Source organism: Rhinopithecus roxellana, chromosome 17 (genome assembly GCF_007565055.1).
Source record: "Rhinopithecus roxellana isolate Shanxi Qingling chromosome 17, ASM756505v1, whole genome shotgun sequence".
NCBI classification, from domain to species: domain Eukaryota; kingdom Metazoa; phylum Chordata; class Mammalia; order Primates; family Cercopithecidae; genus Rhinopithecus; species Rhinopithecus roxellana.
In genome coordinates, this window is record NC_044565.1 from 26,426,251 (window position 1) to 26,449,902 (window position 23,652).

Consider the following 23,652-nt stretch of genomic DNA (forward strand, 5'->3'; position numbering starts at 1 on the left):
TTGTGTTCTTCCAAATGTGATACCGGGGAAGTCCACAGCATCACTCACATAATATTCCACAGCGACTAAATAAATCTAATCACGAGAAAACAAAACAAACCCACACTGACATTCCATAAATTAATTGGTTTTGTTCATCAAATATGTCAATGTCATAAAGACAAAGAAAGAGTGGGAATGAGACTGTTCCACATTAAAGAAGCTGAAGAGACAACTAGATGCATTGTGTAACTCGGGACTGGATCCTGGCGTAGAGGAAGGAATGCTCTAGAGCATTATTGAGACAAGTGACAAAAGTGGAATATGGACCATAGGTTAATAAAAGTGTTGTATCCATGTTAAATCTCCTGACTATAATTACCACACTGTGGTTATATAAGAGAATGTCCTTGTTTTTTGTTTTTGTTTTTGTTTTTTTTTCCGAGACAGAGTCTTGCTCTGTCTCCCAGGCTGGAGTGCAGTGGTGCAATCTCAGCTCACTGTAACCTCTGCCTCCTGAGTTACCAATTCTCCTGCCTCAGCCTCCCGAGTAGCTGTGACTACAGGCTTGTGACACTATGCCTGGCTAATTTTTTTTGTATTTTTAGTAGACATGCGGTTTCACCATGTTAGCCAGGATGGTCTCCATCTCCTGACCTCATGATCTGCCCACCTCAGCCTCCCAAAGTGCTGGGATTACAGGCGTGAGCCACCACGCCCAGCCAAGAATGTCCTTGTTCTTAAAAGATATACACTGGGCCGGGCGCAGTGGCTCACCCTGTAATCCCAGCACTTTGGGAGACCAAGGCAGGCGGATCACCTGAGGTCAGGGGTTCAAGACCAGCCTGGCCAATGTGGTGAAACCCCGCCTCTACTAAAAATATAAAAATTAGCTGGGTGTGGTAGTGCAATCCCAGCTACTTGGGAGGCTGAGGCAGGAGTATTGCTTGAACCCGGGAGGTGGAAGTTGCAGTGAGCCAAGATTATGCCCTGCACTCCAGCCTGGGTGACAGCAAGACTCTGTCTCAAAAAAAACAAAAAAAAGACATATACTCTGATGTATTAGGAGATGAATGAATACAATCTATTCGTAAATAGTTGAAGAAAAATAATGTGTAAAAATACAAGGCAGCCAAAAAATCTGGAAACGTAGGTACTATAATTGAATGTAGATTGACGATGTCCTGATGATATCATGTATATTTGCTATCTTTCCAGACTTTATAATTACTTGTAGACAAAGAGAATAAAGGAAATGTGATAAGATGTTAAAAATTGGTAGATCTAGGCAAATAGGGAAGTTTTCCTTATTCTTCTTGCAACCTTTCTGTAAGACTAAAAGTGTTTCAAAATAAAAAGGTAAAAATTATATTTTCAAAAAAGCTAGATGAAAATACACTAAAATGCTAATAGAGATTGCCTCTGGGTAATAGGCTTATGTATGATTTATATTTCCAGATCTTTAAATTGCTTTTGAAATAAAAAAATCGATATTATGCATAATATGCAGAAATGATATTACATTTGAAAATACATATTTAGAGTAAAATGCAAGCCAATCACAGTGGCTTGCTCCTATAATCCCACCTACTTGGGAGGTTGAAGTGATAGGATCACTTGAGCCCCGGAGTTTAAGATCAGTCTGGGCAATACAGTGAAACCCCACCTCTACAAAAAAATTTTAAAAATTAGCCAGGCATGGTGGTATGCACCTGTAGTCCCAGCTACTTAGGAGAGTGAGGTAGGAGGACCACCTCAGACCAGGAGTTTGAGGTTGCAGTGAGCTATGATCACGCCACTGCACTCCAGGCTGGGGGACAGAGTGAGAGCCTGTCTCCAAAAATAAAGTAAAATATGAACTGATATTTTAAGTATTATATTTTATTATGAGCTCCTGAAGGACATGGGCTATTGAATATTCCTTCCTTATCCTCCCTGGTTCGAAGTCTCCTTACATATCTGGAAGGAAGGGTCTCCTGCCACAGGAATCCTTGAGTGGGCTGATGAGTGGCCAACAGCCTCAAGGCTTCTCGGTGGGGTAGAGCTGGGCTGGGCTTTGAAGGGAGGGCAAGATTAGGAAAGGATAACAGTATGGCAGCTAATGGTTCAAGGAGGGAAGAGGATGAGCAGGTGCAGAGGAGAGAACCTGGAAGTAGAATGGCCTGAGTGAAGTAACTTTTTGAAGATAGTCCAGCAGAAACTTCAGCCTCTGACTTGTCCTGTGGGTCTCACACTATCTTCATCCTGTCCCAGTCCTGCCAGCCTTCTTGCGTCACTTTCCACCACAGCTACTGGGGGAGACTCCCAGATAACGCATTTTGCTACACAGACACCTACAAACGCCTAATGAGCTAGGCTCAGGGTGAGAGGTGACAGTGTGCTAGCCGCCCTTACTCTCAGCACCTCCTCAGCCTCGGTGTCCACTCTGGTGGTGCTTGAGGAGTCCTTCAGTGTGCCACGGTGTGGGAGCCCCTCTCTGGGCTGGCTGAGGCTGGAGCCGCCTCCCTCTGCTTGCTGGGAGGTGTGGAGTGAGAGGCAAGGGCGGGAACCGGGGCTGCGCTCACGGGCCAGCGTGAGTTCCGGCAGGCGCGGGTGGGTGGGCCACTAACACAGAGCGGCCAGCCGGCACCACCGGCCCAGGGCAGTGAGGGGCTTAGCACCTGGGCCAGCAGCTGCCCAGGTTGTGCCAGGTCCCCCAGCAGTGCTGGCCCACCGGCGCCGCACTCAAATTCTCGCCGGGCCTTAGCTGCCTCCCCACCACACAGGGCTCCAGACCTGCTGCAGCCTGCCATGTCTGAGCTCCTCCCCCTGAGGTTGGCTCCGAGGCGGCTGGAGCCTCCCCGACCTGCGCTGCCGCCTGCTCCCTGGCGCCGGATCCAGTGGACAGCCCAAGGGCTGATGAGTGCAGGTGCCGCTCGGGACTGGTGGGCAGCTCCACCTGCAGCCCTAGTGCAGGATCCACTGGGTGAGGCCAGCTGGGCTCCTGAACTGGATGGGGACTTGGAGAACTTTTATATCTAGCCAGAGGATCATATGTGTACCAATCAGCACTCTGTATCTAGCTAACCTAGTGGGGACTTGGAGAACTTTTCCATCTAGCATTCTGTGTCTAGCTCAAGGATTGTAAACACACCAATCAGCACTCTGTGTCTAGCTCAGGGTTTGTAAATACACCAATCAGTACTCTGTGTCTAGCTCAAGGTTTGTAAATACACCAATTGGTACTCTGTATCTAGCTAACTCTGTATCTAGCTAACTAGCACTCTGCGACTCTAACTCAAGGATTGTAAAGGCACCAATCAGCTCTCTGTAAAGTAGACCAATCAGCTCTCTGTAAAATGGACCAATCAGCAGGATGTGCGTGGGGCCAGATAAGGGAATGAAAGCAGGCTGCCCCAGCCAGCAGTGGCAAGGCGCCAGGGTCGCCTTCAACACTGTGGAAGCTTTGTTCTTTCACCCTTTGCAATAAATCTTGCTGCTGCTCACTTTGGGTCTGCTCTGCCTTTATGAGCTGTATCACTCACCGCGAAGGTCTGCAGCTTCACTCCTGACAGGGAGACCACCCACCAGAAGGAAGAAGCTCCAGACACAACTGAACGTCTGAAGGAACAAACTCCGGACACACCATCTTTAAGAACTGTAACACACCGCGAGAGTCTGCAGCTTCATTCTTGAAGTCAGTGAGACCAAGAACCCACCAATTCTGGACACAAGGGGACACCAAATGAACAAGCCCTCAAAGAGCTCAGAGTCCATCAAGCTAGACTAATAACTATAAACAAATAACCACAAAACACTGATCAGAGTTTAAATGAAGCATCGTAAAATGCACTGGGGACACAGAGTTCTTCCTATGTCTTCCTAGCGTAAGTCAAGGAGGTATCCCAGAGGAGCTGGCACCAGGGGATGGATAAGTTTACCTAGCAGAGGAGGTATATGCAAGAAGATGAAAGCATGAAACTTAGTATCAAAAGTTGCACGGGACTCCTGTGGTCTCTTCATTCATTCACCATTCAACCCACCACCAAAGATCTACTGTGTGCCCAGCACTGTGCTACGTCCTGGAAGTAGTAAGGTTGACCAACTGTGGGGAAATGAGGAAGAACAGCCACAGATGATGCCTCGCTTTCTAGTGAGACATGAATGTTTGTTAACCAGAATGGGGACAGCAAGAAGCATACTGATTAAGTGGGAAGAAGATAAAAACTCTGTATTGGTCATATCAGTCTGCGATATTTAAAGGGCTTTCCAGATGTAATTTTTCAGCAAACATTTGGACTGAGATTCAAGAAAGAGATTCTGAGTTGGAAATGTCAGGTACAGATTGGTCTAAGACCCCCACCCCACCCACTATAGAGGTAAACCTATAGTCTAAGTCAGATTTACTGACTCACTCAACAAAGAGGGGCACAAAGCAGAGAATTATGGGGTGCCTTGCCAAACAAAGAAAAATATTTAGTATATAATTTAAGGAAGATAGAGTAAAATTTAAATGAAGCAGTGCTTCAATATGCTCCACGCAAACCAAGACCATATGGAAAGGAGTCAACGTAAGTCTGGACCAACCACTCAGGGTCTTGTTTCCTTAAAAACTATAAAGTTAAGATTAATGAGAAATGTTGTGACCAGAAACCCCTTATTTGCAGCTATGGGTTCATTCTCTGAGGCAAAGTGACTTAGACCTGCCAATCAAGAGGTAGATGGTTCATTCCTAATGATATGATTTAAATAGCAAAGTTCTTGGCAGTGTAGGACCTCATAGAGTGAGACATGAGTATGAAAGAGGTGGTTACTAGAAGAAAGTTGTTCCATACTTTGTAGCTCCTGTGGGTCCTTGTGAGAAACATTGTTTCTTTGCAGCTGGATCTGTGTCTGTTCCTTCCTGCCTGATGAATGAATGGCAAGGAAGGTTTTTACTTTCTCAATTATTTTCTCAATAGTTTAAAATGTATAGCTTCCCTCCCAAATTCAGCTCCCATCTTTTACCCCCTCCCTCCCAAATTGAGCTCCCATCTTTACCCAATCACACAATCCGTGGATGTTTTTCCTCCCCTTTTTCTTTACCGGAAGAATGAGTCAGTCAAGTGATTCCTTCTCTTTCTCTTCACAAGAAAGGTGAGTCAGCTAATTCTCAGCAGGAGCCCCAGGCCTGCAGCAGCTGCTGCCTTCCCACTTCCACCAGCCAGCTCTCTCCCATCTGCAGGCCCCCCAGTGAGAGCAGGCCTTGGGAGCAGCAGCTGAGGGCAAAGATCCCTGAAGAAGCTAACAATGCCCCCCAAATACACACACCAGACCTCCAAATTACTGCTCTCCGGGATTAGGAATAATATACTCACTGAATCTACAGCCCAAAGCAGAAAGGCTGGGCCAGCCCAGTAGTCCTGAATCAGCTGCACCCTGAACCACCTGGGTACTTAAAAAACCAGGCCATACACCCAGGGATTCTGATTCTATTGCTCTGGGGATGGCCTCCAGCTATCAGTGTCTATTTAAAAACCTGCCCAGTGTGACTCTTGGAAATGATGACCCCTCTCCACTGCACAAACCAGCCCATGAGCAGCATCAGAAAAAAACTCACTGTCTCGCCTATAGGAAGTAAATGATTAAAATACATAACCACCTGCAAGGTACTGTGATTTTAGAACTTTATTTCAAGCAAACTATGAGACATTTCCCCTCGCCTCCCAACTCTCAGCCCACACAAACCTCCCAACCTTGAAGTGAAGAAAGCATTTTTCTGCCCAGCAAGCTCTCCATACCCGCCCTGTGCAAACAGCCTGCTCTGCCTACTAGGCCTTTGTCCCCAGCACACTCATACCCCCAGTCATCTCAACAGATAAGTGAGACTTCCGAAAGAGCAATGAATTTTTGTTTTATTTTTGAGACAGCGTCTCACTTTGTCACCCAGGCTGGAGTGTAGTGGCACGATCACAGCTCACTACAACCCCCACTTCCTGGACTCAGGTGATTCTCCCACCTCACCCTCTGGAGCAGCTGGGACTACAGGCATGTGTCACCACACCTGGCCAATTTTTATATTTTTTGTAGAGACAGGGTTTCGCCATGTTGCCTGGGCTGGTCTCAAACTTCTGGGATCAAGTGATCTGTCCCCCTCAGCCTCTCAAAGTGCTGGAATTATAAGCATGAGCCACCACACCTCGCCAGAATTTGTTTAAAAAAACTTCTTTCCTTCTTTTTTGAGACAGGGTCTCACTCTGTTGTCCAGCTGGAGTGCAGTTGTGTGATCATAGCTCACTGCAGCCTTGGACTTCTGGGCTCATGGGATCCTCCTGTCCCAGCCTTCCAAGTAGCTGGGACTACAGGTACATGCCACCATGCCCAGCTAGTTTTTCAATTTTCTGTAGACATGGGGTCTCACTATGTTGTCCAGGCTGGTCGCAAGCTCCTGGCCTCAAGCAATCCTCCTGCCATGGCCTCTTGAAGTGCTGGAATTACAGGCATGAGCCACTGTACCTAGATAGCATTTTTTTTTTTTTGGTGGGGGGGACAGTTTCGTTCTTGTTGCCCAGGCTGGAGTGCAACGGCGCAATCTCGGCTCACTGCAACCTCTGCCTCCCGGGTTCAAGCGATTCTCCTGCTTCAGCCTCCTGAGTAGCGGGGATTACAGGCGCCTGCCACCGCTCCCAGCTAATTTTGTGTTATTTTTAGTAGAGACAGGGTTTCACCATGTTGGCCAGGCTGGTCTCAAACTCCTGGCATCAAGTGATCTGCCCGCCTTAGCCTCCCAAAGTGCTGGGATTACAAGCATGAGCCATTGTGCCTGGCCCTGGACAACAATTTATTTACAGATGGACTGAAACACAAATGGGAGAAAGTATGTGCGTTTGTTTCCTGTCCTGGGGCCCCAACATGGCAAACATGGTATGTGAGCCAGAAGGGAAAACAGTGAGTTCAGGAGAGGAAATCAGCAGAAAAGGAAGAGGAAAGGAAGCAAAGCAGGTCTCAAAGGTTCTCTGGGTGCTGCGCTGTCATCTCCTCCCTTTCATTAGGCAGTTGGAGTAGTGGTTTAATGCAGACTTTAAGTTTACAGGAGAAACAAGGGACAAAGGAACATGCTAACCACTACCACAGAGATGCCATCAGCTACATTGAGAAGGAGGGGAATTCTACAGGGATGAACAACTGTTTCTTCAACAAAGAGGAAGGGAAAAGAGGAAGAGAGAACTAACGGATTAAAAGACACAAAAGAGGCCAGGTGCAGTAGCTCACGCCTGCAACCCCAGCACTTTGGGAAGCCGAGGCGGGTGGATCACCTGAGGTCAGGAGTTTGAGACCAGCCTGGCCAACATGGCAAAACCCCATCTCTACTAAAAATACACAAATTAGCCGGGCGTGGTGGCGTGTGCCCATAATCCCAGCTACTTAGGAGGCTGAGGCAGGAGGATCACTTGAACCCGGGAGGCAGAGGTTGCAGTGAGCTGACATCGTGCCACTGCACTCCATCCTGGGTGACAGAGAGAGATTCTGTCTCCAAAATAAATAAATAAAAGATACAAGAGAGATACCCAAAGGTAATAATATGTGGAACTTACGGGATCCTGATTCAAACAAATCAACTACAAATAAATTATGTCATGATCAGGGAAATATGAATAGTGACTGGTTACTTGATGATATTAAGAATTAATGGGCCAGACATGGTGGCTCATGCCTGTAAATCCCAGCACTTTGGGAGGGTGAAGCAGAAGAATCGTTAGAGGCCAGGAGTTTGATACCAGCCTGGCAAAATAGCAAGACACCTGTCTCTACAAAAAAAAAAGAAAACAAACAAACAAAAAAAATATATATACATATACATATACATACACACACACACACACACACACACATATATATATATGTGGCCATGCATGGTGGCACACCCCTGTAGTTCCAGCTACTTTGGAAGTTGAGGCCAGAGGATTGCTTGAGCCCAGGAGCTAAAGGCTGCATTGAGCCATTAATTACTGTTCCACTGTACTCCAGTGTGGGTGACAGATAGAAACCCTGTCTCTAAAAAACAGAAAAAAGAAATAATGATTTTAGGTGTGTTAAGGGCGTGGTTATGTTAAACAAATTTAAAAAACCACCAATATCATGTGATAAAGAGAGCACTTCACCTCTGTGATATTCTTACCTCCAAACCCATAACTCCGGTCTACCCAAAAGAAAGACATTAGGTAAACCCAAGTTGAGGGACACTCTATAAAATATCTTCCAAAATTGTCAAGGTCATCAAAAACAAGCAAAGTCTGAGAAACTGTCCCAGGTACTATGACTGCCACAGACCAGAGGAGGCTAAAGAGATATGATGACTAAACGTAACATGTTCCTGGATGGGATCCTGGGACAGAAAGGAGACATTAGTGTAAAAAAAAAAAGTAAAATTAAGTCTGGAGTGTAGTTAATGATAACGTACCAATGTTAGTTTCTTAGTTTTGAAAGATATAAAGTGGCAATGCAAGACGATAATAGAGGACAATGGGTGAGGGCTAGGCAGGAATTGTCTTTTGACTTCTCTAAGTGTGAAATTATTCCAAAACAAAAAGGTTTATTTTAAAAAAACCTAACCAAAGAGTCCTTATTTTTTAGAGACACCTACTAGTAGGTTCAATGAAATGATGGGATGTTTGGGCTTTGCTTCAGAATAATTCATTGGTTGGGTTGTGGGGATGGGTGTATAGATGAAACAAGGCTGGCTTTAAGTTGGCAACTGTTGAAGCTGGATGATGGGTGCACAGGGGTTCACTGACAACTGTCTCCAGATTAGTATGTTTGTAAACTTCCATAATAAAGTTGACAACAAACAAATAAACAAACAAACATGAACTCTGGAGCCAGACTTTCTGGAAGTTACTTAATCTGTTTGTGTGCTGCAGTTTTCTTCCCCATAAATTGGAGATCATTGCACCTGCCTCACAGTGTTTTTGTGAAAATTCAGTAAGTCAATACACAAAAAGGCTGGAATGATGCTTGGCACTTGTCACCATCTTACAGGGAGAAAGATGGTCACAGACCACCAATACCCATCACCCTTTCTTCACACTCTGACCCTCCACACCCTCCACACTCTTTCTCCCCCTGTCCTTTTGCACAGGGAGACCCTTGAGGGAATAAAGAGGAGTTCTAGAGTGACTCCAGGGAATAAGGAAAGACGTTGGTGCCAAATCCTGCAGAAAGCGGTGAGATTAGTTGTCCCTGGCATGGGTGCTGGGAATGAATCCTGGATTATCAACTACCTTGAAGCAGGCTTCTGTCAGGCCAGCACAAGGTACTATAAGCATATATTACACAATTATTACATGCCAGAGCAGGACACAGAGATGTGGGCTGGGCCCTAAAGGAGCTCATCAACCCAGTACATACATGGCCAATCTTTGTGTCTTTAGACTCACCTCCTTAGAGACACCCCAACTTTGGAATGTTTCAGTACTGATTAATCTTACACTGTCAAACATGCCCCCACTTGGTTGCAATTTTATAAGATCCCTAAGGGACAATTTGGAGAAAAGTTGGTTCACCTTTCCAATCACAACCTTACAAGTCAATTTAATTCAAGTCCACAAAGCCCTACTGATTTGTCTCCAGGATATTCATGTATACAACAAATCTTCATTAAGTACCTCTTAACTACCAGGCACTGTGATAAGCCTTGGAGAGTCCACAGGGAGTGAAGGCAGGCACAGCCTCCACTTCCACAAAGTCCATAGTTGAAGGGGAAACACAGATGGCAAAGAAATACTCATCACAAATCAATGTATACACTGAGATAGGTGTTTGCAGTAAGGAAACACAGTCAAAAATTCAATCTGGGAGTGGCAGGAGGCTTCTCCAAGAAAGTGATGCTTCATGGATACACCAGGGATGAGGAAGAGTGGGAACAAGAGTTGCAGGAAGAGGAAGAGGTGATGTTCCAAGCAGATGGCCCAGTGGTGGGAGGGAACATGGTGGGTTCAGAGGTTGAAAAGCAGCCAGTGTGATGTGAAGGAGGGATGCGAGGTGTGGGTGGTTGGGTGGTGGGATTCAAGGAAGTAGTCGTCAGTGGGGTGGGCCATGTATACTTTGGGGGCCCCTTCAGAAGTTAGGTCTTTATCTCAGAAGCAGGGGAAGCCATTGGAGGGTATTTAAATGTGCGAGGGTGTGGGGAGTCCCTTGATCAGATCTGTATTGTTGGGACTCTGCCTTGCAGAAGGAGGAAGGACTGGAAGAGGGACAGAGTGGAAGCAGGGAGACTTGTTGCGAGGCTACTGCAGTGACCCAGGAAATAGATGATGGGGGCTTGGTTTAGGATTCTGGCAGTAGAGATGGGTGGACTTGAGAGCTGTGTAAGAGGTAAGATCACTGGGCCTCTGGTTGCACTTAAAGGGTGAGGGAGAAGAAGGCAAGAACACAGGCAGCTCCCAGGCTTCTGGCTGCACTGATTGGGTGGCAAGTTGGGCTGCTTGCAGAGCCAGGGAGCCATGCGGGAGGAGCAGGTGTGGACGAGAGAGAAGATCCTTAACATGGATGAATCAGATGCAACGTGCTTTATGCAGGTCACTATGCTGGGGAGGGGAGCTTCAAAAGTGGATACAACAAACACTACATTTTACTGCCTGCAAGAGCAGTGCCAGAAAGAAGTACCGTAATGGCTGCAGGAACAGGGTAGCCTCAAATGTTTATCTATTGCTCTAGAGCAGTGCTCACAGTAAAGGGCTCAGTCATATAAGCTACTAAGACATATTTGATAAATGTCCGTTGGGTAACTGAATGTCCCAAGTGCCACATGCAGATAACAGACACCAAAAAAAAAAAAAACCCACAAATCTTTTACTCGGCACATTACTATATGCCTAACTTGTCTCTATCAGGGTAAGACAGAGGCAGAGAAGGCCAAGTTCAGCCCCTTCTCGCAAAAGGCCTACAGGGGATTTGAGGAAACCAAGTCATCACACAGCAAACATTTAGAAGACCACAGGGCACTGTATGGAGAGCTATGAGGATCCGACTCAGGTGGCCAAAGAGGTGTGCAGGAGGGAGTCTGCAATCTCATGGGACCAGAGGGAAAAAGGGACCAGAGACTAGGGAGCCAATTGTTTGCCTGAGAGGCAGGCCCGACTGAGCCTGTAAGGATGAGCACAATGGGCGTGGGAGCGGGGATAGGCAATGTAATAAGGTCACTCAAGTCCAAGCAGGGACACCCCGACAGTCTCACCCTAGATGGCCTCCTACACTGGAAGGAAGATGCCAGTCTCACCTCGGATACCTACATGCTGAGATGGCCTACTTTCAAAAGGAATTAAAGTCCTGTTAAGAAACACTGGGGACATTTTTTTCAGACGGCTCAGGAGCCAAGTTCCCTAATTATCAGCAAAGCTCCGGGTCCCCCTTTGCTGGAACCAATCTCCCTTCCACCACCACAATTTAAAAAATTAAAAAAAAAAAAAAAAAAAAAAAAAAAAGCCACCGCACCGACCTTTGTACAATTTCCTTTCTTCCTGCAAAGTTCTTTTCTGGTCGCCTCGGCTGCCGCCCACCCCCGGCAAGCCCCGGTTTACTTCAGCGGTCTCTCTGCCCGTTTCCTAATAAATTCCGTCTCCTCGGTGCAGGAGGCACGGGAGCCCGAGGGTCTGCGGCGCGGGAGCGGCCCCTCCCCGGCTCCGGTCTCCGGGCCCAGCAAGGCGCCCGGGCTCCGCGTTCCACCCCCGCCTCCGCAGTCCAGGGCCGAGTCGGCGACGCCCCAGCGGGGGTCCCGGAGGGAAAGGACCCCTGTCGCCGTGCCCCGAAGAGCCCGAGCGGGTGTGCCCAGAGCCAGTGCCCGGCGACGCAGGGGCCCAGGCGCGGGAGACGCTCCGCAGAGGAAGCAGTGAGGGAGATGCTGGGGGGGGTTCCCGGGCGACAGCCCCTCGGAGGGACGACGGCCCCAGGGGATGACACAGCGTTTCCCTCGCACGCCCTGGCTACATCCCCGCAGAACATCGGCCGGCTTGCTGCGCCAGCGAATCCTCAACCCAAGAAGGGGAGCAGGGACAGGGGACGCCGGACCGCTGCTCGCCTCGGCACTCGCCCCCGCAAACTGCCGAGCGCGCCGGGCCCGGCTTGGGGGCCAGGGCTGGGGAGTGACCGCTGGGCGCGACGCTGCCCGGCGGTTCCGCCAGCAGCTCGAAAGGAACGTCAGTCCCCACCGGGGGAAAAAGTTAGAAGGCATCCCGGCCACGCCAACTTCCCATCCAGGGCCGGACTAGAACTTTGCGCCCGAGGCGGGCGGCTGCACAACCCGAAGCGACCCTGAGCAGCCGCTCCAAGCTGGGCGCTCGGGACCTTGACCGCAGCCAGCGGTGGCCAATCACAGGGCGCCGCGGGCGGGAAAGGCTAGAGGGCGCGGACAGCCGGGGAGTGACGGCGCCAAGGACCAATGGGAAGCCACGGTGAGAGTCCGTGCCCGCCCCGCTGACGAATGGGAAAAGGGTGGCTGTGGCCGAAGTCCCCCCTGGGGCTAGCTGCAGGCTCCGCTGGCCGCCGGTGGGAGAGCCTCGGGCGGAAGGGGACTTTGGAGGGGAGTTTGCTGGTCGTCTCTCTGCCACCCGCCGGCCCGCAGACCACAGCCCGGTCCTCACCTGCTGGAAGCGGGGTTTGCCCAGTTGGAAAGGAGGTGCATCGCTCGAGGCGTTAGCGGCACTAGCCGCCGCCGCCGATGCTGTAGTCGCTGTATCCGCCATGGCCACTGACGCCCGCAATCTCCGGCCCTTTTAAAATGTCCCTCCTCGGCCCCCGCCACAGCTGCCTCTCCCGATTGGCCCTAAGCAACCGCAGCGAGCGGGAGGCGCAAGGGGTTGTGGGGAGTGGAGTTTTTCGCGTCCCGACGCTTGCAACCCTAGACTGCAGAGAGTTGCGGCCGTCCGGGGAGGTCTCGGAGCCCGCTGTCCGCGTTGCAAGGTGCAAGGTCTGCAGCCCAGGAAGGGTGTTCCTGTAGGACGACCACGGGCCACCCCTCGCTGCTTACTTGCCCCCAGAAGTTAGAGTGGCTGCCGTGGGCGTCGCTCCTGGGGCCAGGCAGCCCAGAAGGGTCCCATTCAAGTGGGCCCGACTTGGGACCAGATGGGCAAAGACTCCAGGCGGAGTAGGGTTAACCTCGGAAGGCTTTCTGCAAGGAGTTGCACTGCGGAACCTTCTCGTCGTTTCCTCCGTCGCCACCCTGCCCACTCGTCCTGTGCTCTCCGGTTGTCCTGACACTCCGTTCCTGGAGCATGCGGGGGCCAGCCCGCCCCGCGACCCCCGAACATTCTGTACCCAGACTAAATCTTCGCCTGATGCTGGCTCTCTTTCTGGCTTTAGCCTAAACATTGCATTACCCAGTCCATCACTCTGCTTCCACAAATCCCATAGAGGCTCCGTGGCACCCAGCACTTCTCTTTTGCACTCACAATTACTTACTGTTCTGGATAGTCTTTCTTACTGTAAGGTTCACAGGGCAGGGGCTATGACTTTTTGATTCACTTCAGTTTTCTGAGCCAGACGTAAGAGGGCTCACAGTAGAGACTCAAGTAAGTGTTGGCTGTGAGTTCATCCGTGGGGGATTAAGAGCCCTGACAGCCTTCACCTTGTCTGGCCAACCAAGGAAGATCCCTCCTGGGTCTAATTCCCGGGCAGGAGAAGAACTTGGGACTAGGGCGGGTGGGGAGGGCATTAGGTAAGGGGGTGTGTTACAGATTGTGGAGTAAGCACCAGCATGGATAATGAACACACACAGTTGTAGAATGGATTAGCTGAAGATTCCCAGCTGAATTACCTGGTCAGTGAGCCAGACTTGGGGAGTGGAGGAGCTGCGTCTTTTGCCCAAGATGACAGTAGAAATATTTGGTCTTCTAGGGAACCCCACTTTGGGTCTCATTAGTCTCATGGTGGACTGCAGGGTTGGCTCATGTCTGCCAGTGTTTCTGGACACTACACGGGCTGTAGTAGTCAAAGTTTTTCATCCTCTAGTAGTTGAACCACAAGAAATACTTTTCATAAAGCTGGAGGGAGATTTTAGCTAGCCATGAAGAACAATTTGTATCTTGGATTTGTATCTTAGAGATTGTATCTAGCCATGAAGAACTATTTGTATATTGGATTTGTATCGTATCTTCCCCTGCTAGACCATGCAACTTGAGAATAGGAATCTATTTCTTACCCTCTGTATTACCAATAAATGGGCTCATCTTAGGTGCACGATAAATGTGAGTATCCTGGGAGTCAGAAAATACTAAGTTCAGGCTACTGGGCAACACTGTGTTACTGCCCTGATGTCAGGGCAGGGACAGGGCCATCCAAGAATCCCATCACCTTGATTTAAGGTGCCTTCTCCCACAGCAGCCTCCTGTATCTATTCATTCCAAAACAGGAACACAACAGACCCACCTGCAGTACATGAATGTTTTATTCTTCATAAAGTGCTTAAAACATGAAGAACAAGCTCTTTATAAAGAGCCTTACAACTAGGAAGACAAACAGCAAAGCAGAACCATTCCTGCTCCCTGCCCAACCCACCTGCAGCTCTCCTCCAAGTGTGGCTAGGAGAAGAAACATCAACAAGGACCCTGGGCTTTGATTCAAAAACTCCTCTGAAGCCATCCATGCCCTGGGCATTAGGGAGGCCCACAATCAAAGGTCAGGGCCTGGGCTGGGACTGAATAAAGCCCAGAGGAATCCCCAGTAGGGGGGTGACTCCCTGCTCTCAGAAAAGGTACTTACTTCTCTAATACCCAATGACCCCCAAAAGCATGACTGAAACCCTAGGGACCAGTGGACACTTTTCTCAGCTTTGATGAGTGGAGTTTAAGGTAGGCAATGTTACAGGCGCTTTCCTCCATGTGTAACGCTCCTCTGCTCCATCCTGGCGGCAGACAGACATCACCCAGAGGGCACGTGTCTGCCTAAGGCCTTCCAAAAGCAAGCCCACAGGCCCCCTCCTGAAGAAGTGGTGGTCCCAGAGGAGCTCTTGCCTCCTAACTAAGCCGTAAGTATCCTCCTTCAGCACCTCGTCACCCCCCATTTTTGCTAATTCAGGGTGCCCCAAGCCGCCAAAGTTCCCTGCAGATGCCTTGGGGAAGCCTACCACGTTTTCTGCGAGCAAACCAGGGGCTGGGCCAAAGGACAGACACTTCATTTCAAAGTGCACTGCAGCCAAGCCAGGCAAGCCACTGGGGCAGAAGGGACAGGCTGAGACAGCAGCTTAGTGGATGGATGGGAGGGCAACAAAGGCTTTTTCCTAAGTATAGGTGTCTCCCACAGGCATAGTGGGACCTCCCACTTCCAGGCAAGCTGACTGGTCTAGCATGGCTAAGTCCTGAGGCCAAACAGAATGAGAGTGAGCAGGGCAGCCCCAGGCCTGCCTGCCTGCCCGCCTGCCCAGCAGTGTTTATCCTGGGATCCTCCTATTGGGGTTGAGGGAGGGGAAGACAGCAGGAAGTTTGAGGGAGCAGCAACTTGGCCAGATCAAGAGATTAACTCTAGGGGAGGGGAAGAGCCCATAGTAGGGCTGCCCATTCCCATTCCCAGGGCCCTGAGAGAGCCATCCCTATGTACTCAACAGGTGGGAGGGGGACGCCACACAGCGGGAGAGGTCGACATCCAGGGGCTCTTGACCCCGCACACAAAAGGCACATTTTAATTGGTTTCCAAAAGTTCAAACCCTGCAGTAACACAGAGTTTTGGCATCTGGACAGGCAACAAGAATAGACATGGAGGCTTGATCCCCAAAACATAAGCAGCCCCAAGCCCCAGCCTGGAGGGGCCTACACATTGGAGGTGGTCAAGAGCTCGAAAAGCAAAAAGGTACTCTCCCCGCACCCGCCCCTGCACCCCACACGTTCCCATGTGACACTTGTGGAAAGGTCAGAGGAGGCAGGGAGCAGCCTGAAGCACACACATCATCCACCTCTGTCCACACGGCACTCGCCCCACAAACAGCGCCAGACTGAAACAGACTCAGGACATGGCAGAGACTGACCCAGACCACACAGGCTCCTTGCTCTCAGGAGAATGGGTGTGAGGCTGAAGAACAGGCACCCTGGTTGCCCATAACTCACAGACAAACAGGAAGCGTGGTCGTTGTCCCAGTAATACTACAAGCCCCTCCAGGGATTGGAGGGAAGTGAAGGGGATGGGGCTTTGGCTGTGGGAAGAAATGGCTGACCATCCTTGGGGGGTAATAAAGTATGTGCTAGCAACCAATCTTGTCCCAGATTACCGCATCAAGCTACAGCTCACCCTGCTCTGTCTTGGGGGAAGAGTTCCAATTCCCTGGGGCCCCCAAAGCTGAGGGGTATGAAAACAGGCAGGTGGGAAAGACCCAGGGCTCCCAAAGACACACAAATTGTGCACAGAACCTGATGCCTCCAAAGGGAATCCAGAGGGCCCCCCTTCCAGCAGCCCCAGTCAAGGCAGGAGGGAGAGGAACAAGGAGTGACAAGGCAAGACGGACGATGCCCCACTGCAGATGAGAGAGTTCAGCAGGAGGGAGGGCGGGCAGCAGCAGGTCCATGCCAACCCTCCTGGGGGTGGGGTGAGGAAGGCTACTTGGGGGGGCCCGGGGGGATCTGCAGCAGCGTGGGTGAGGTCTCCATGATCCGCACCAGTAGCCGGTCGATGTAGCTCTCCAGCTCCTGCACATGCTCGTCCCGCTGGCTCAGCTCCCGCTCCCGCTGCAGGAGCAGGCTGATGAGCTCATCGTGGGTCAGGTGGTAGTACTTGGCTGACTGGTCCAGCACAGCTGAGTCCTGAGGCCGGACCGAAGACAGTGAGCAGGGGAGCCCTAGGCCGGCCTGCCTGCCCCCCTGCCCGCCCCCCTGCCCGCCCCCCTGCCCACCAACACCTAAGTTTCACCACCGCAAGGCCCTGGGCTGCCTGTCTCCAATGCCAGAGGTGGCCTAACTGGCTTCAGGACTCTGACATGGGGGACTTGGCCTGCTCCCTGCCCCACCCTCCCCAGGATCAAGCCCTGAGACTCCACCACACATTCTGTCAGATGACCCCCACACCCTGCTGGGCCTTACCTTCAGCTTCTTGGTGTCCACCATCTGGCCAGCCTGAGGGGCCTGGGTCACAGGCTGAATGCTCCCAGATGTTACTGTTTTGAGCTTCTCCAGTCCACTGCTCAGGGCTATGCTCAGACTGGAGCGGGACTGCTTCCTATCGGGGCTGCCCTCCACAGGGGTGGCACTGAGGGGCTTCACGGGGTGGGGACTGCAAAGACATACAAGAGATGGGTTACACAAAGAGAAGGGTGGCACAGGTCAAAGGTGGGGCTGCTTTCCCTGTGGAGCCTCCAGGTCTGCTGGACAGAAAGCCCAGCACTGGGTGGTAGCTGCCCCTACAGAGTCAAAGTCTCAGGGCAGCCGTGTCCAGTACTCCTGAGCAACTCCCTGGGCTGGCCTCAATCCCCACCCCACCACCTGCTCCCTCCCGTTTCACTCCCTCATTCACCCGGTGACCTGGCCCTTTCACAGGGACAGCAAAGGCCATACTAGAGACTCCTGTGCACCTGCACCCAGCCTCTGTCCAGGACACCCTCCTCCAGCCATCTTCCCTCTTTTCTCTTCTATACTGTAACCTTTCTCTAGTGCGGTGACCAACCCTCCCAAGTTCCCAGTTTTCCCAGGACTGTGAGGATTCCCAGGACATGAGACTTTGAGTGCTAAAACCTGGGCAAACTGGGACACTTGGTCCCCCAGCTCTCTCTAGGGGTTGCTTCCCATCAGCATTTACAGAGCCCTGCAAAACCCTCCCTTGACCTTGTATTTGCTCTAGCTATCATTCCTAGTCACCTCCCCCTTTCTTCTCACCCAAGCCTCTCCACAGCAGCATGGAGACTACATTTGCGTAATTTCTTACCTTTCATTGACTCCTTAACCCATTAGAACAGGATGTCGGTCTCTACTGGCCCACCACAGGTGGACTTGTTGAGGTCACCAAGCCCTGCTGGTTCTCATCTCACTGACTTCTGTGGAGCCGACACTTGAAGCACTCCTTCCTTTGGGCTGCTCGCCTCCCTTTCCCTTCAAGACCTCCATCTCGTCTTCCAACCCCACAGCCCTTTCTCAGTCTTAATAACTGCTAGTCTGCCTGCCCTTGGGTTCTCTCCTCTCCTCCTCCCTGGATGCTACCACCCTCCTAATCTCCATCTCTAACCCAGACCTCACTCCCTGGACTCCAGACCTGCAGAGTCAGGTGCAGGCTGGCTTGCTCCCTGGGTTCCCCCTCAGGTGCATCCTACTCCCTGCCACACCCCCTCTGTGCTGCCCTAGCAGTGAGGAGAACCTCTGGCCCCTCTCTGGCTCAGGTCAGAAAGTCAGAAGCCTAGGAGTTCCTCTGGCTCATCCTCTTCAGCCTCAGCCTTAAAAATCAAGCACTGCCACCTTCCTACCTTCTTAAGCGACCCTGCTCCTCTCCAAGCCAATGCTTAAACCTTCCTTGTAGCCACAGCCACTAAATCAGCTTCTCCATCTCAGTCTTGCCCAACTCCAACCACTCTGCTGCAAGATAATGATCTCAGCATTTCCAAAGCCTGAGAATCCTTTAATGGCTTCTATCAAGGTAAGAAAATACAATCTCTCACACAATTTGGTCCCTGTCCTTTCTTCATGGTCCACTACTCTCCCAGGCACATTCTTACCAAGCTCTTACAAAAGCTATTCTTCTGTCTGGAACAACACTGCCCCTTCCTCCCACTGGCTCACTAATTCCTACTCATATTTCACAGTTGTGCAAGGCCACCTCCTCCAGGAAGCCTTCCTGATTCCTCCAGGCTAAGATGACCCTTCTCTGGGATCCTCCAGCACCCTGTGACAGTTACATAAACTGTAACATAAACTGCATCAGGCCCCCAGATCAACTATCCTACCCAGGGGACGTCTTACGAATCTATGCTTACTTCATAGAGGATTTAGACCATTCAGGAATAGAATGCAAAATGGCTTAGTCCAAGGCCCTGAACTCCACTGAAGGAAGGGTCACCCAGACCCAGAGACTTTCAGGCTAGATCCATGCATTCATTCTCACAAATCGGGAAGAGCCACAGAGCACCCAGGCTCTGGGTAGACAGCAGAGAGAAAGAATGCATCTCAGTCCCTTTCCTGCCACCTAGGAGCCTGCGCTAGGGATGGGGTATAAAAGCAGCTCTAATGCCACCTACGGGCTGTGCCAGGGAAGGGGAGGATGACCAGTGTAGTATAAAAGTGCCTTGAATGAGGGGCCAGGAGGCCTTGGCTTGTTTGCCCGCTTACATCAGAGGGATCCGGGATCCTAAACCCTGCGGCTCTCATGGGCTCCATTTCTTCCTTTGAGGAATGAGACAGCTCTATTTGGCCCGTCCACTTCATAACAGAAGGAACAAGCCCAGTACAGACATGAAGCCAACTCGGGGAAGAACAAAACTTATAAAAAGTGGCAAATATGATTAGAGGTCATGCTGGCAGACAGCAAGGCCAGCCGAGGACACTGCAACCACCAGCTCCCCCATGTCCTCTCCCTCACCTCAAGGGAGCAGAGTCACCAACACCACCAGGGAGGGACACTGGGGGCAGCCTGGACTCCCTCCTACCCACTTCTCATAGGTAGTTCTGGCCCCTTGGGGTTTCTTCCCTTCTTGGGTCCACTTTGTCTTCCCCTAGTGGACTAGACATTCCTTGGGAATAGAGTGGGGACAGTATCTTTCATCTGTTCAGTGTCTGACACATAGTAGGTGCTCAGTGAATGTGGATGACCAAACACGACTGCCTGGTCGGGAGGCCAGTGCTGGAGCCTGTTCTGCTCTCCAAGCCCCACGCCCTGCCCTGCTCTCCCCTCCTTCACTTGGTCCTCCTAGGACGCTATCGTCCCAGAGGGACTTGCTGCCTTCTAAGTCATACCCCATCACCTCCCAGTGCCCTGAGTCTCCAGGCCTCTGCTCACATCACCCCTGACCAGCCAGCTGGTGAGGTCACAGCTTCATAATTCTTCCAAACCTCCCAATGCCACAGTGAGCACAGTCACATAGGCATCTGCTGTCCACTCAGCGGTCCTAAATGCATCGGAACCACCCCCTGAAAGGCACCAAACGCAAACCAATGAAGCTACTGCTGCGGGTGGGGAACCTTTCTTCTGAGAGTTACATATGTGTGAAGTGTTTGAGCTTTCCTTTTTCTTCTGAAGGTGTCTGCAGCTTTCTCTCTGACCTAAGTGCTGATCCCTCCTCTGGCTCTCTGCCTTCCCCAGCCTGCACCCTCACTCTAGCAGAACAGAAAACTGCTTAAGGCTCCACTATCAGCCTGCTCTGCCATGGTCTGCCCCAAGACCTGCCCCTGCTTGACAAGTTCCACCGCCCCCCGGCCTACAGCTCCCCTGCGGCCGAGTGCACACACTCCGGAAGGGCCTACAGCACAGCTCTCCTTCCCTGCCAGCCCACATCGGCTCTCCCCACTTCGTTCCTTATGCCCTGCACTCATGAGTGCTGTTCTCCTAACCCCTGGCTTGTGGGGGTCTGCCTTGATTATCCCAAGCCCCAAGAAGGCAGCTTTAGAGGTGGTACCATAGAAAGCTCCTGTCTTCAAAGCCTGTACTGTCTTGCCCCTGGAGTAAAAGAGACCCTCACCTGCCCCACAAAGGATGAGGCTGGAGTGTGAACCCCTTAGTCCCTTGGGCTGTTCTGCCCCCTGTCCACCCCCTTCCTCCTGGACAGTGTTCTGGGGGTGGATGCTCACCTGGCACTGGGCTGTGGCTCCTCAGCTGGTCGTGTCTCCAAGGGCAGAAGCACAAGCGGGGAGGCTGGGGTGGCTGCAGCGAGGTCCTCCCTAAGTAGGGCAGGGGAGCCCCCAGGTGGGGAGGGCTCAAGGGGGCCAGGGAGTAAGGCTGGCTCCCCTGGTGGTGCGAAGGAGGTGGTCAGGGGCCGGGCTCCAGACAGGGGAGAGCATGGAGGGCTGGGCCCCCCACGGTGGTGGCTGGCCCAAGGCGGGAGAGGGGGCGGTGGAAAGTCAGGCTCTGGGGGAGTGGGCAGCTCTTCTGGACCAGAATGAATAGAAGATTCCCTCGACCCTGGTGGGGATGCAGATGAGAGGCTGGGAGGATCTCGGCTCCCCTGAAACAAGAAGGGGTTCAAGGCATCTTCCTTGGAGACCCACACATCAGCCTGCTGGGAGGTGACTGACAGGGACCCAAGCCCCTCTCCTACTGGATCCTGGCCCTGGGCCTCAGGAGTCTCAGGGCCTTCTCCAACCTCTGGAGCCCCCCAGATGTGCTGACTTTGAAGAGCCAAGCTCTTTGAGTGACAGGGTATGGGGGCAGGAGCCTCAGGGCAGCTGGTGGGCACAGAGAGGCAGGGCCCAGACACAGGGGGGCTGGCGTTCTCCACTAGCTCTTCCAGGCCAGGTTGGCCCAGCAGGGTTGCAGAGGAACAGCTGTCAGACTCCTCCGACTCATGCTTCTCTCCCTCCTCCTTGGTCTCCGGGGGACCAACAACCAGTGCACTTAGGGAGGCATCTTCTCCCTCTGTCTCTGGACCTCTGTTACTCAGCCCCACTGTGGCCTTCTCCTCCTCCTCCTGAGATCTTGAGGGTGTGAAGAGGCGCGGTGGCTTGGGAGGTGGGGTGCTGGGCTGCAGCCCCTTGTCAGACACCCACTCAGGTTTAGGCTCGGGCTCCAGTGGGGGAAGCCCCTCGCTCCCCTTGGGGCTCACAGTTTCTGACGATTCAGGCTGCACCTGGGGAGGAGGCTCATCAGACTCTCCCCGCAAGACTAGTGAGGCCGTCTCAGCTGCAGGAGAAATGGTGACCACATCCCAAGGCCAGGCATCGTCAGCTGTCTCGATGTCAGGGCAAAGCTGGTTTTCGCCTCGGGAGGACTCATCGTCCTGGCCCTCAGCAGCGCTGTCTGGGCCCGGCAGCCTCTCCCACACACTGATCACTTCTGGGGAGCTAAATAGAGATGTCCCACTGTCTGCCGGACTCTGCCCTGCTTCCCCTTCTGGGGCTGGCAGTTCCCTGTCTGGTTCTGAGGCTGAGGCTCTCAGCTGCAGCTGGGCTGACGAGGAGGGCAGGCCGGCCCCTACCAACCCGAGGGGCCCCGGGTCAGCCGCACTCATGCTCTCGTGGTCCGGTCCCAAGTCCAGAGGAACCCTGGGCTCCAGCCACACGCTGCTCCCACCTCTTCCTCCTCCTCCTCCCCCAGGGTCTCCCTGGGGCTCAGCTGCCTTCGCAGTCATGGCCCCGGGGCCTGGGTCTTGCAGCCCTGCCGCCTCCAGCCCCACTCCTGCAGGGGCCAGGATCTCGCTCCTGGCCTCTGGACGCAGCCTGCTGGCAGCAAAGACGTTGAAGGTGTTGTCCCACTCAGGCAGGGCTTTCCCAGGGGAGGCCAGGGGGGTGGGACTGGCCCTCGAGGCACTGGGGAGAGAGGGAGCAGGTGAAGGAGAGTTTAGTGCTATGTCGGCTATGAGCTCCTCGAAGAAGGGGTTGCTCTGCAAAGAGGTGAGGAACGGGTTGGTAAGACCCAATAATCCAGGTGGGGTGGCTTCAGGGGTGGCGATGGTGGTGGTGGTGGCGGCGGCGGCAGTGGCAGCAGCGGGGGAGGCGGCTGCAAAAAGGTTAGTGCTTAGCATGGGAGCAGCAGTGGGAGCAGGAGTGGGAGGGGCCGGAGCCCAGGGGGAGCAGGGGAGGTGGTGAGGAAGAGCAGCTGGGTCAGATTCTACCTGAGGAGACACGTCCAGGCTGTGGAGGGAGACAAAATCGTGAGCCTCCTGGTTAATGCCAAGACTGGAAAGGTCCCTGAGTCCCACGCCCCATCCCCTGCTTCGGGACCAGGGGCCACAACACACACATAGGCTGGATTTACCTACTTGGGCCAGGGTACAGAGGGAAGACCCCAACATGTAACATTATCAAGTGCCTCCCAAGGAGAAAGATGCTGAGCAGAGCTACTTTAATCCTCACTCCAACCCTGGAGAGAAATCATCTCATCTGACAGGTAGGATCCAAACCTAACCAAGTGTTCTTTCCTCTATCCCATGCTGAAGCTTCTAAGGTTCTACTCAACAAGGAATTCATGTCTGGGAAAACTCATCTGAAAGCACCTTTCATCCCGTTTTTTGTTTTTTTGTTTTTGAGACAGAGTCTCTGCCTCCTGGGCTCAAGCCATTCTCATGCCTCAGCGTGTGCCACCACGCCTGAATAATTTTTGTATTTTTAGGAGAGATGAGGTTTCACCATGTTGGCCAGGCTGGTCTCTAACGCCTGGCCTTGTGATCTGCCCACCTGGCCTCCCAAACTGCTGGGATTACAAACATGAGCCACCAGGCCTGGCCCTTTTTAGGACTAAAAGCAAAGAAAACACCAGCTGGCATTGGGGGGATAAAGAGATCAGAGAAAGGCCAGGCCTAGGTATCTGGCTGGACAAAGCCAAAACTTATAGGACCTAGCAGGGCACCTGGATTCTGACACTTGAAACAGCCTGGGTTCTATTGATCCCTTGCAGAAGCAGAAGTAATGACGGGCTGTCATCTGGTGTGACAAGGTGTCTTGTTTCTTTGAGGGGTAGCCTAACTGGCTAAGGAAGATAAGCCACCTGTGGAGAACATCAACCAACACGTTCCCTGATGGTCCAGCCTTTGTCTCCCAAGGCTGGCAGTGTGGCAGCAGCAGCAACTCTGGATATCACCAGGGACTTCTCAGGGACTCTGGGGATGGG

The 23,652-nt window shown here is 52.1% G+C and overlaps 2 protein-coding genes across 34 annotated transcripts in view; both read right to left on the reverse strand.

The window, feature by feature from the left end:
* SFXN5 (sideroflexin 5) overlaps window positions 1-12,808 on the reverse strand; it is a 133,387-nt gene extending 120,579 nt beyond the window's left edge. For 26 of the 30 annotated variants that reach the window (XR_004054294.1, XR_004054306.1, XR_004054302.1 and 23 more), the window contains exon 1: window positions 12,576-12,769. Coding sequence is in view for 12 of the 30 variants with exons in the window: in XM_030920995.1 (XP_030776855.1) it covers window positions 12,576-12,677 (102 nt within the window). In the remaining 18 variants the exon portion in view is untranslated. Of the gene's footprint in view, window positions 1-11,434; window positions 12,299-12,575 lie in introns of those variants that run through there. The other 4 variants (XR_004054298.1, XR_004054299.1, XM_010361955.1 and 1 more) reach the window with 3 other exon arrangements.
* Window positions 12,809-14,359: 1,551 nt separating this feature from the next.
* Window positions 14,360-23,652, reverse strand: part of RAB11FIP5 (RAB11 family interacting protein 5) — a 39,065-nt gene continuing 29,772 nt past the window's right edge. The window contains exons 4-7 of one of the 4 annotated variants that reach the window (XM_030921164.1): window positions 22,658-22,676; window positions 20,679-22,426; window positions 16,995-17,184; window positions 14,360-16,718 (exon numbers count right to left, since the gene is read on the reverse strand). In XM_030921164.1, the coding sequence (XP_030777024.1) occupies window positions 16,515-16,718; window positions 16,995-17,184; window positions 20,679-22,426; window positions 22,658-22,676 (2,161 nt within the window). In that variant the 3' untranslated portion in view covers window positions 14,360-16,514. Of the gene's footprint in view, window positions 16,719-16,994; window positions 17,185-20,678; window positions 22,677-23,652 lie in introns of all 4 variants that reach the window. The other 3 variants (XM_010361958.2, XM_010361957.2, XM_010361959.2) reach the window with 3 other exon arrangements.